The 13,373-nt window shown below is 30.8% G+C and overlaps 1 protein-coding gene across 1 annotated transcript; it reads right to left on the bottom strand.

Moving 5' to 3' along the window:
* Positions 1-3,248: 3,248 nt before the first annotated feature.
* On the bottom strand, positions 3,249-6,904 carry LOC132725208 (uncharacterized). Its single transcript, XM_060710299.1, has 2 exons — positions 6,829-6,904; positions 3,249-3,983 (listed from the first exon to the last, which is right to left on the bottom strand). Exon 2 carries the CDS (start codon positions 3,974-3,976, stop codon positions 3,389-3,391), a length of 588 nt encoding a protein of 195 aa, XP_060566282.1. The 5' UTR covers positions 3,977-3,983; positions 6,829-6,904; the 3' UTR covers positions 3,249-3,388.
* Between the last annotated feature and the right edge of the window lie 6,469 nt (positions 6,905-13,373).

Genomic DNA, 13,373 nt, shown 5'->3' on the forward strand with positions numbered 1-13,373 from the left:
TACTGCTGATCTTAAGGGCATATTATTATTACATATATATATAATCATATGAGATCTGAACAGATAACTGTTAACAAGAAGTATCTTTGAAAAAGATACTTGGCCGAAGTAAATCTGGTTAATATGTTATTTTTTTGTTAAGTTTTCGATACATACTAATTAATTTATTTATTTGACAGGAGAAATAATGTGGCTATTTATATTGAACTAGGGCAACATTGTCGCAAAATACGTCAGTCACAAAAGCCTTTTGACAGGGATTTAGGTATCATAAATATGCTTATAGCAATATCAGGAAAATATCTGGATATTTCATCATCGCTAGTGACCGTCACCTTGCAAATATTAACCTAAATTACACGTGTCACACTTGTGGTCATGATAGTCGTCATTTGTGGTACAATTCGCCCAAAAATGATGATTAAATGGTCACTTTACACATCTGTTTTGATTTTAACTTTGATCTGTGACCTTGACTTTGGTAGCAGGGACATGGATTAATTAAGCGCGCAATAATTAACCTCACAATGGTGAACATTTTTGTGCCAAGTTACATTAAATGCTACGTATGAATGTAGAAAGTTTTGCCAAGGCAATTATATTTTAAATGCTTGATTTATATGCAAAACATCTGCAAATTTTACCAATTGCACACATAAATGATTATTACATTTTTACATTCAACAGTTATTGAGGATCATAAACTGGGGGTATCTGACAACGCGACACAACATACATGTATGACATTACATATATATCGAGCAATAATCGAGCAAATGACATTCTTCGAGCTAGGTACCTGTTATTGATAGCTCCGGATTCAAAGTAAACCCAAGAACAATCCTTGCAAGTTTGGTTGAAATCGGAATTGTGTTTCTTAAGAAAAGGACTTTTTTAAGTTCACTTTATTTCTATGTTACACACGCACATGAGCGCGCACGCACACATTACAGATTGCGCTGGCATAAAAAAGAAGTATAAAAAATAATGTTAACCTACTGTTTCTTCAAATCGGAACTGAATGTCTTTACTCTTTGCCACTGAGCCTTTTTAGGCAAGTGTTGCGTTACTTACTTTAATCTAGACAAAAAACATGTGAAAGTATGCAGTACTTTAAAATCTGTCAGATTATCGTCGGAATCCGATAATTATTATCGAAAAAGGTTATTAAAAATTTAAATGTCTAATAGCAATACTGCCAAACAATATATATACTGAACTTCAGTTTCGCTCAGATTTTCTTGACATACTTTATGGAAGTAAACATGTTTTGCAAATACAAACTTAACCGACTTCAGTAACATAACTCATATTTCTAGATAAAATTTATTGCTAACAACCGAATACACTTTATTACACATACTCAAATATAAGAAATGTATAAAATATATAATTCAATAATAAAACCAAACAAACAAACAAAGACAATAATCATCATAAAGCATTAACTTCAAGACATAAGTAGAGTAATAAAGTATTTAAGTTTGTATATGTACATAATAATAACATTCCGGGTTCGTACCAGAATACCGCTAAAAAGTCAAAGGTCAATCACATGTATATTTTGCACCACAATTCTTAATGTTATTGTGTTCTAGTCACTGTCAAAGTTTTCAAAATTATACTGATACAAAGATTAAGTAGAAATCAGAATTATAAAAAGAATATTTTAAAATGGGTTCACCCAATCGTAACCAGTGCTTTGACAACAAAACTGATTTTTTTAAAAACAAAATATGATATTAATCTACATTAAAATGTGCGCTGACTTGACCTTGACCACAGAACTTATTCTAACAGCATGAGGCAAACCCACCAAGAGTACAAAGAAAACATGTGACATGGATCCCAAGCTTTTCTGCCTAAAACTTTTCCAATAACATGCCCGCCTGTACAAAAAGACATTTTTAGACTGCAAGGACTTGTCTATGAATAAAATATATACAAACATACGACAATGTTTTGAGTAAATCAAACCTATGTTTTAGAAAATTAATAATACTGTACACGCTTAGTGTACTGGAACGGCGAAAACCACTACTAATTCTCACATTGTTAAGATATTACGAACTCCGCTAAAACACAGCGGCAAAATGATTCAGCTTTTTTTTCTCCATTATGGCGTAATAAGGTACATAAATGAAATAAATTCCATGAAGCAAATTGGATCTTGTTTTCGTCATCTATCTGTCGGCTATGGGCAGAATACTTAGAGTTAACATATACACTTGTAAAGTATCTATATGGCATTTGAAATACAATCTCAAATAATACTGAAATTAAACATAATACACGCTTAATGTACAGGCTTTCTGCAAATTAAAAACAACAAAAGCACGCGCACATGCACACACAAAATAAAGAAAAAAATCAACAACAAATATCCCAAACAAACAATAGCAAAGACGAAGTCCGTCTCTCGTCGGTTTGACTTCCAACAGGGAATGACTGAATGTAAGGAGAATTTTCATTGGTCCTTTTAAAATTAACTGAAATCGGCGAATAATTTTATGTACACCTAGATACACACTGTCAATCAAAAATTACATATTATGTATATTGACATATTTTAATGATTTTAACTACATATTTTTAAAGATGCAACATTATTCAGCTAAAAATTAAAATTATTCTTAACTTTAAAGTTTACATTACATTTTTCATTTTTCAATGATTTAACATACTTTTTACAAAACAACATTAATTTTACAAAATATAATATTCATGTCAGTATCCAGTCAACTGTAATACAATGCAATCATCTTTCATTTAAAACACAACAGTCTTTTGTTGCCTTTCACACCTCTGTTCAATTATACTAATGTAGTAAATAACATCTTTTTTATGTCGCTAATAACAAATATCACTTGAAATAGGATTAGTAAGAATAAAAGAAGAAGTTTAAGTGTTCAATTGTATTTGATTGAAACTTAAAATCAGTTCAATAAATGTGCCTGATATATATTTAAACTACAACTATAAATGTAATTAACCACTATATTCGCAAATTTATCCCGTAATAATGAAATTCTTTCGATTTAAACAGTTACACATGCAAGAATAAAATGCATAATTTATTTATGCATTATGATTTCTCTAAGCTTAAGTTTCATGTAATGCAATTTCTTAAGTTTTGGTTTTCTATAGTTATGAGTAAATTTATGAGTAGATTGGAAAACTTACTTTTTCACACACACACAAAACAATAATAATAATACATGGGATTTAAAGCTTCACTTTTTAACACATGATGACGTTTTTATCAAAACCAAAGTACTGCCTTGTAATGCAGTAGCAGTACCACTTTTAAGACAGAAATGCAGTACCAGTATCAGTAGTAGCAACGTTTTAAAAGAGTAATTCAGTATCAGTACCAGTACTTGCAAATTCACAGCAGTACGTACTGCAGTACCAGTACCAGTACCGGTAATGCAGCTCTGCTGTTAACAAATTTTACCATCATCCAACGGAAATATTGCATTGCGGCTTCAGAAATCACAACTTCAGAAACATTGTCCAGTACGCTAACACCTGCATTTCCAACTTTATTAACATTGTCCGATACTGTTTTCATCATATCCTGAGCGGTTTCCATGGTTTCAACAGTTTCTGGAATCAAATTATTAATCACACCGTCAACAACCTCCTGTGTACTATTTGATATATCCTGAGCACTTCTTGTCATTTCAGTTCCAGAGTCTGCTAATTTCTTAACTTCGAGAATAAGTTCATTTTTTAAATACGTCTCTAAATTTCTTAGCTTGTTAGCAAGTTTGCCATTGAAAGTTGTTATTCCCGATTCAACAGAATGTATGCCAAGTTCAGCTTGCTTCTCTAACTTATCAATGCCAAGAAGTGGTGTAACTATTGAACCCGCAACCTTTCCTACATTTTTGAAAACTTTTTTCAAAAATCCACCGTCTACCTGAACAACACATGTGCTCAAAACCAGTGCGATAATAATCCACGTTTTCATGATTGTTCTGCAAAAATAAATAAATAAAAGAATTGAATAAAACACACTTTCACGAATCTGCTTTCTTTTATATAATATATAGTTATTGATATGTCAGTTATAACATAAGCATAGGAACGCGAATAAAAATGAGGATAATATTTTGTAACATTAAATGCAAATGTCAGATAACAGTTGCTTACAGTGGCAAGAAAAATCGACCATGAGATATTAGAAAACCAAAAACTACAAGACCAAACGTTTCTAATTCATGGCCACGAGATATAATTATGCATACACATTATTGTTATAGGTACTAGCAATTCCTTTAGCGCAAGGTAAGCTTAGGAATAACTTAAATTCATATGAATCGAGTCAACTCTGCATTGCATATTGGAAATATTTGTAGTATGAGCTGAAACGTTGCCACCCTTCTAGAATGTTACTTTTTTATGCTACACATTACATTTAAATTATTACTTCAACCTTTCATTACTTCAAACCTCGACACAAAATCTTAGTTCATCTTTCTGATTTTCTGACCTTTATAACAATTCGTCTCATCTGAAGGCATGCAGCTTTCAAAAGTTAAAACTTATTCGAACTATTTAAGGGACTCGACTTACTTCAAATTGGAAATTTTCCTTTTTATTTTGTCTATCTTTTAAAGGTCCTGTCACCCACATTTTTATGGTTTTATATCATAAATATGATGCTCAAATTAAGATTTATCAATTGTGTAAGTTCCAAAAAGCATTATGTATAGAAATATAACCGAACTTTACATTTCATGTAAATAATTGGAAGAAATAAAAAAAAAATTCTATAAAGTCGAAGTCAAATTTTTCCATAAGGAAAGAATGCATATATTTTATGATTACATATAATATGTACAAATATTTGTGTTACATATATTGTAATTTGCAACCTTAATTACAACAGAGAGAGTTTTCAAAAAAAGCTTTCCAAGCTTCCTACTCAATCCGTAAATCTTATATTATGTACCTTATTATGTAAATGTGTGGATTATACATAATATATTGTTTAAAGTAATTACAACTTACAGGATCTTTAAATTACATGTAGCAGCCAGCAGGTCAGAATGCATGTATACCAGCATGCCATGCTCTATATCAACGGAAATGGCAACTTAACCTGCTAGTACAAAAAGCGTTTAGTCCGCTCCACTACCAATATAGAGCCGCCAGAATTAATATTGTTGGTAGTTCTATTTTTTTACTTATTTTTTTTAATTATTATTATTATTATCATTATTATTATTATTATTATTATTATTATTATTATATAGAGGATATTTGTTTGTTTGTGTGTAAGATGAAATTTTATTTCATCGAGTGGGCTTTAAAAACAGTATTCTGACGTGTGAGAATAGCTTAAAAACAAGTTAAAACGAAATTTCCTTAATATTTGCGTTAATATTTAAATCTGTTTTCCCCATTGAGAGCCTCAAAAAAGTCGAATTTCTCATTAAAAACAAGAAGTCATGGGCTGTAAAATAAGTTCCACAATCAACGTTAAATGGTGGTGATCAATGGTGATAGTATTCATTTTATTAAAAAAATATGTCAGATCGCGTGTTTAAATAATTGTAACTTAAAATCACAACGGACGCTGTGGGGGTAGTGGTTAACATACTTAACTGATAATCAAGAGACCCGTGGTCCGATTTCTGTATTTCTTTCTTTGTCTTTCAATATATATTTATACATTGTATATAAGAAGACCATCCTGGTCATGAATGCAAGCAAATCTTCCTATATTTAATCATATCTCAATTTTACAGTGACCTATAAATAATCGGTTCATGTCAATGTCATATTCAATAAAAAGAGTTATTGTGAAGGGCCAGATCTTAGAAAATACTCACCGCAGTCCGTTTGGATTTATTGGCTTTAAATTTACAGAACATTTAAAGAGAAAATTGCCATTATTTAAAGCTTTAAATAAGCATTCCTGAATAACAACAAAACAAACATGAATACATACATGAAATAAATAAAACCTTTCTCTATTTAATTGTTATATTTGAATTTAAAGCTACGAGTGGTTAGCAAGATACTTTAAATAGATCAAAATTCTTAAAATAGTTCATATTTTATTGCTATACATGTACATGACATTGTATATATTAATAGAAGTAATAAGCCAATAAGCACGCTTCGTTACACACTCGTAGGTTACCCGGATAGTGTTACGTAGTTTAATATGGAGAAAAAATCTTGGGTTACAAAGATATAATAATTATCAAATTTAAATCATGAAACAGTCGGTTCGTATTAAGCTACTTTTTTAAACAGCTTCTCAATAAAATAAATTCTACTCGTACAAAAGTAGAAAAAACAACGAAAAAATATAGTTTATTTAAAACATTTTAACTTTTTTACATTGATATAATTGATATATGAACAATTATACATATTTCGAATATCTTCCAATTACTGTAACACGATTTAATACGTAATATGAACCTTCAATGCAGGCCTGTTTTGGTAGCCTAAAAAAGATTATTAAAAGAAATCTAAGTATTAGAAAAGCTTGTATCGTGTAATATAGAAAATCAGACTGAGTTATTCATGTTTCTGGCCAATCAGTTAAACAAATATGAATCCTGCTACATCTATTAAAACTAATTCATAAGACTTAACTAATTTAAATGTCCACGGCCATTCTGCACTAATACGAATAGGGTCACCATAGGTGTTAATATACTAGTAAAGCTTTCATAACTAATGTCTGAGTCTTGAAATGTTGTCTTGAAAATATATAAAAAAACAACAATAATAACAACAACAAAAAAACAAACAATATGTAATTAATTATTATAATAATAGTGATAAATCTTTTAAATTTACCTTCTGTCTGTCGACGTGGCATAAATGACTTATCGATTACATGAATTCTAAAATTATCATCGGAATTCTACTTTTGGTATTAATAAACATTCGCACATGTATTCAAAAATGAACAATAAGAAAAGATCAATAAAAAATAATAAGACATCTACTATTCTTTCAAGGTAAAGTGTTAAGTCTTTAATTGAAAAACAAACAACAAGACCGTTTGTTTATATTTGCTGGGTATAGATCTATATAATTATAATTATTGATCTTGAAACTAAAATACATAAATTTAATAACTTATTATTAACATATCAAATATCAGAATGGTGTACATTCGATATCTTTTCGGTCGTTTCCGCAAGTCTTCGGATAAGAACCTCGGGCACATAAGTATGAACGCCCTGTAACACCGCAAAATGTCCGTACCGCAAAACGTACGTATATTATTAGTTATATAGATTGTTGACAGGTTATATGGCCCTATATAAACGGCTATTTGTAAATATAACCGGAGCCGCTACTCTTATACCACTGATGCAATATGACGGAACATTAATTATACAAATGTCATTTACGTTGATAACACACATCAATACCGAAGCTGTTTTTTGTCTAACACCTGTCAGACTGGCACGCGTCTTAATTTTGTTATCTAACCGTTAAAACCAATTAAGTCCTGAAACCGATTAAAGCCACTTTTACGAAGTGTTAATAATACATGATGACCGGCAATTAAAATTTCTATGGAACGTGTGAATCACAAGAGACAACATTTCACCTTGATGTTGCCGACCTATGATCAGTCGGCTGTTTTCCAATTCGACTAATTGAGATGAAAATATGTTGGACTTTAATTGACGGGACCAAATTTTCTTTTCGACTAAACAGGAGTCTCGGTAAGTCAAAATTTGACCTAAGCGGAGTTAAAATACAAAGATAAAGAAGGAAATTTGACGGGACTTTAGAAATACTTCGACTAACGCGGAATTTTGAGTAAAGCGATTTTGACATATTGAGAGTCAACTGTAGTTAAAAACAATGACACCCCTGGGGCCGGGCCAGTTATGACCCCAGGGATTTTATTTGAACAAACTTTGTAAACACTTACTAGAATATGTCTCATGCTTAATATCTAGACTCTAGCTATTTGGGTTTTTTCAAAGAAGATTTTAAGTTTTTGCTATACACATATAAGGAAAATCAATGACTCCAGGGCGGGGCCAATTTTGACCCCAGGTCTTTTATTTGAACAAACTTTGTAGACACTCACTAAAAGATGTTTCATGCTTAATATCTTAACTCTAGCTATTTGGGTTTTTTCAAAAAAGATTTTTTAAGTTTTTGCTATACACATATAAGGAAAATCAATGACCCCCGGGGCGGGGCCAATTTTGACCCCAGGGCTTTTATTTGAACAAACTTGGTAGACACCTATTAGAACATGTTTGATGCTAAATATCTTAACCATAGCTCTTTGAGTTCTTTAAAGATGGTTTTTTAAGTTTTTACTATATGCATATATAGGGAAAATCAATGACCCACCGGGGCGGGGTCAATTTTGACCCAAGGGCTTTTATTTGAACAAACTTGGTAGACACTTATTAGAACATGTTTAATGCTAAATATCTTAGCTCTAAATCCTTTGGTTCTTTAAAAGAAGATTTTTTAAGTTTTTACTATATGCATATAGGGAAAATCAATGATCCCCTGGGGCGGAGCCAATTTTGACCCCAGGGCTTTTCTTTGAACAAACTTGGTAGACACCTATTAGAACATGTTTGATGATCAATATCTAAGCCATAGCTCTTTGAGTTCTTTAAAAGAAGATTTTTTAAGTTTTTACTATATGCATATAGGGAAAATCAATGACCCCCCAGGGCGGGGCCAATTTTGACCCAGGGCTTTTATTTGAACAAACTTGGTAGACACTCACTAGAAGATGTTTCATGCCAAATATCTAAGCTCTAGCTCTTATGGTTTTTTAAAGAAGATATATTTAAAGTTTTTTCTTTCGGTTGCCATGGCAACCAGAGTTCTGCATGGAATTAAATTCTTTGAACAATTTTTAAAGGTGACCACCAAAGGAACATTCCTGTGAAGTTTGGATGAAATTGGCCTTGTGGTTTATGAGGAGATGTCATTTAAAGTAAAAGTTTACGGACGACGGACGGACGACGGACGCCGGACGAAAAGCGATCACAAAAGCTCACCCTGTCACTTTGTGACAGATGAGCTAAAAACTGATGATAAAAAATCAGGCTAAGTACGCCCAACACCGGTGGTATTCTTTTTTTTTTTTGTTCAAAGTAAACATTCGGTGGAATTCAGTTTTCTGTACATGCAGTATTTGATAAAACGAAACAATACAAAAACAGTAATTAAATGATCATATTAATCGACGATATATACCAAATACAAGAACAAAAATCAGGTTGACATGCAAGTCTTTGTGTGTTCAATAAATTTTAAGTGAGAAAACTTTCGCTCCCTTTAAAGCAGTTAAAATTATAAAGGCAAATAGTTTCTAAGTATTATCAAATCTATTCACTAAAGAATGTGAAACATCTAGCACAACTTTTAGAAACGACTTATATGCTGTATTCATTTCTCAAAACTATTATTATTGAAATCAATTATCTCGAAGGATCAGGGAAATATAAAATCAACTGTTGCATGTCTCAAAAGATATTAGTATTGAGCAAATGATTTTGAACGACCCAAAATAATACATTTTCAATGATCAACTTTTAACAAGCTGTCACGAAACATTAACACATTCTGCTATGAGTCAGAATGTTAATATTCTAGAAAAAAGAAAACTAGTAAGCATTGAAAACACACTCCCCAAAACAGTCCAATCTACGTTTTTTTTCATCAGTAACCTTCGTCTGAACATTTTAAAAAAAAAATCAGTTGATATTTGCAAATTTATCTGAAATCTTACTTGTACAAAGCAAGCTGATTTTATTTGAATGAGTAAAAGTAAACTGTGTATCACATATCAATAGTTTCAGACAAACCAAAACACTTACTTTCCTTTATATTGCTTCAATGCAAAACAAATGAAATTATAATAATACTGAAAAGATTATATATTCATAATTATGATCCATTTATAGGGTGACTTCACAAACAAAAGTAAAATAAACTAGAAATTGTGTCCATAAGACACGGATGCCCCACACGCCACTGTTCTGTCAATCTTATGACTCTAGTGTCAAATATTTTTTTGGACTACATGCTGCCACAAGTTGAAAACTAAAAATCAACAAAGGGCCATAATTCTGGTTAAATTTGGTCGCAGCAAAAATTCCTTCCTTTACTACCATCTACACATTAAGGTTGTTCATCCCTGGAAGTTTAAGCAAAATCTGACCATCCGGTTTAAGAGGAGTTGCGTTCACAAGATTTCGGACGTACGGACGACGGACGGACAGAGTACGGACACTCGGACGGAACAAGTGCAACGCTATATGCTCCCACTCTGTGGGGGGCACTAAAAATATACAAATTTAAGCAAAAAGCAACAAATTACAAAAATAGATCACCGGTAATCATGAGATCAAAGAAATCTAACAACTTTTAGGGTCAATCATGACCTTGTTTTACCTTTTACATGGCCAAAAATTCGACAAATGGACGTTATTTCTTAAAATATTTAGAACAATTTGACATCAAAATAATACATTGATTTGGGCAATAACAAGGTTAAAGTGTAACCAATCTGCAACGTTAAAAGTACAAACTGACCTGCCTCTACCAAATCATGGTGACTTCTAGAGTCTAAATGACTCAAATAGCACTATCAGATTAAAAATCGCTACATAAAGGCCATGTTACAACTAAGCCCTTCATAATAATACAAGTAACAGCGATACGGCACATATTCACACACTATTTCAGAAAGAAACAACACTTTATTCAATATGGAATCAACAATATCGAATACAATTAACTACAACATTGCGAGAAAAACACACACAAAATATACAATATAATATATTTTAATACAATATAATATATTTTAAAGTGTTGTGCAAGTTATACTTACACATTACAATTAATGTACACAAACATTAAAAACATGACACTATGGCACCAAAGATAATACTCAGGATTAAGTCTGCGCCTCTATGAAGCTAATGATGACTACGGTGTGACATGTAAATGGTATTGTGAGCTATAATTAATTCAAAATTTATGTAAATGTCCAACTCAATCTGTCATTAACATTTCAGCGAGTTGTGACGTGAATGACATTTGAATAATGTATATATTTTTAGCAATTTCATAACAATCAGTGATTTCTACTAATGATAAAGAAATGACAACTTTACAAATAGAAACAATCAAAAATGGCACTCGTAAGTCTAGAACAACAATAACAAAATAAAAAAACAAACAAATATTTATGATGAAAAATAAGACAAACTTTGATCGATGATTTCTGATTTACGAACTTTTCAAACATTAATGGCAATATATCATATTCATCAAATTTATGTAGGCCAAGATGGAATTAAAAGTTATCTAAAAATTTGATGCAAAAGAAATACACTATCCTACATGGCTTGTGATATAATCTACAGGATTAAAACTATGAATATATTTTAAGAAGTGAAATGTAAGGTGTATTCATTTTTTAAGTGCTACCTTACTCATGCAACCAAAAGTTATATACAGAAATATGTAGGTGGTTCAATTAAACAATATTAACTATAAATATTGAAACCACATGGCAAAATTATACAGGCATATCACCGGTTTTTTAATACAAAGTAAAATCTACAGGCATATCACCGGTTTTTAATACAAAGTAAAAATCATAATCAAATGACTTAATGACTTTATCTAAGAAACAAATAAATACAGATCACAACACATACTCAAATTTAACCTCTGGGGTACAAAATCGCACAAATATCAAAGTTAATTATATACAAGTATAGATATTTACAACATTTTAACAATCTTACAATAATGATGAAATAAAAAGAAACGGATTAAATTCTGCTTCAAGTATTGATCCTGCTGATAGGAACCAATTTGATGTTGTCTTACGCTTGTTTATCTACCACATAGGTCGCCATTGTCTACGGTTGCATCTCATCTCTACAAAGACAAGGTGTAAATGTTATTAATTCATAAATCGGCATTATTTAAAGACAGTTGTGTATAGTAGAATGTATATAGACAAGTTTAAATAGCTATAATTACATACATGAAGATACTTTTCACATCATTCTGTAATTTAAAGACCCATAATCCCAAGAAATTAAAAGCTTTTATTTCTGAAAAGCTTTTTATTGTAGGTGTCCAGTTTGTGTTTCCAAAAAAATACTCATTGGCAACTTACCAGGACCATTTTTTACTTCTGTCGCTTTTTGACAACAATTACAGTAAAAGTGATTGAGCTGGGCACTTTATTGATAAATAATATTACATTAAGCATACTTTATTAAGATGCTAAACATCTAACTTAAAGATGCTTTGAAACAATTATTTAAACGTTATAAAAATGATGTTTCTAATAATAATGAGGCCTTTACATTTATTATTTAAAAATTACCGTTTGTGTAAAATTTTTATTAAACATAATTATGTATAAAATTTGATTTAAAAAAGGCTAGTGTTTAAAATTTTTAAATTAAACAAATTTTTATTAGGTTATTTTAAAGAAAAAATGAGTTTTTTAGAACCAGAAACTTTTAAAAATAAATATCCAAAAAAACTTTATTTTCATTTCTTAAATTTTCATGGCAAAAATTTTAAAAATTATTTTTTAGGGTTTTTTGAAAGTGAGTATGCAATCTTACCCGGCGAATAAATTAAAAAAACCGGGGGTCCAAAAATCAAGTTCAAAACTCTGGTCCCCAAAACACCTTAAAAGATGTATTCCCCCTTTTTAAAAAATGGGGCTCTCCATAAACTCTTAAAGTTTTCTTTTGGGGTTCTTCCCAAACGCTGACGAGTTTTTCGTATATTTCTCGGCGGGAATTCTTCGGGATGTGCTTAACACCCTCTCTGCTCATAATGAATAAATTAATCTTTTTCCAAATGTAGTCACATGCAAGCAAATTCCTATTACCTGAAAACATAAGAAAAGAACTATGTAAGAATCCCATTCTTTCCAGTGATAGAACATTTTCATTTGATACATGTTAATCATTGATTGTCCATTTAAAAAATTATTCATTTTTCGAAAAATTAAACTTTGTAATTATAAACATTTTCATGACAGACAATTTGTTTCTCACTCAAAGCAATTCAATTATCTCTAAAAGTTAGGGAAGAAAAGACATACTATCTTTTGGGTTATTAATTATACCAATACTTCATCAAACAATAATTTTTCAACATTTCATAAATCATACCTGCATATGTAAGATAAACGAAAGGTTGTGGAATGGTTTTAGGTCTAGTTTATTAATTTTTAAATTTAGAAAAGCTTTACTTAAGTTAGAAAGTAATACAAATCATAACAGGTACTAATTGTGCTTATTAATTATTGTAAGAAACAACCACAAAGGTAACAATGAATCAATTTTGAACTGTAC

The sequence above is a fragment of the Ruditapes philippinarum genome, unplaced genomic scaffold (genome assembly GCF_026571515.1).
Source record: "Ruditapes philippinarum isolate M1 unplaced genomic scaffold, ASM2657151v2 ctg673_1_1_1_1, whole genome shotgun sequence".
Classification (NCBI taxonomy): domain Eukaryota; kingdom Metazoa; phylum Mollusca; class Bivalvia; order Venerida; family Veneridae; genus Ruditapes; species Ruditapes philippinarum.

Excerpts from the sequence above, each read along its gene's own strand:
- LOC132725208 (XM_060710299.1), bottom strand. The coding sequence starts at position 3,976 with ATGAAAACGTGGATTATTATCGCACTGGTTTTGAGCACATGTGTTGTT.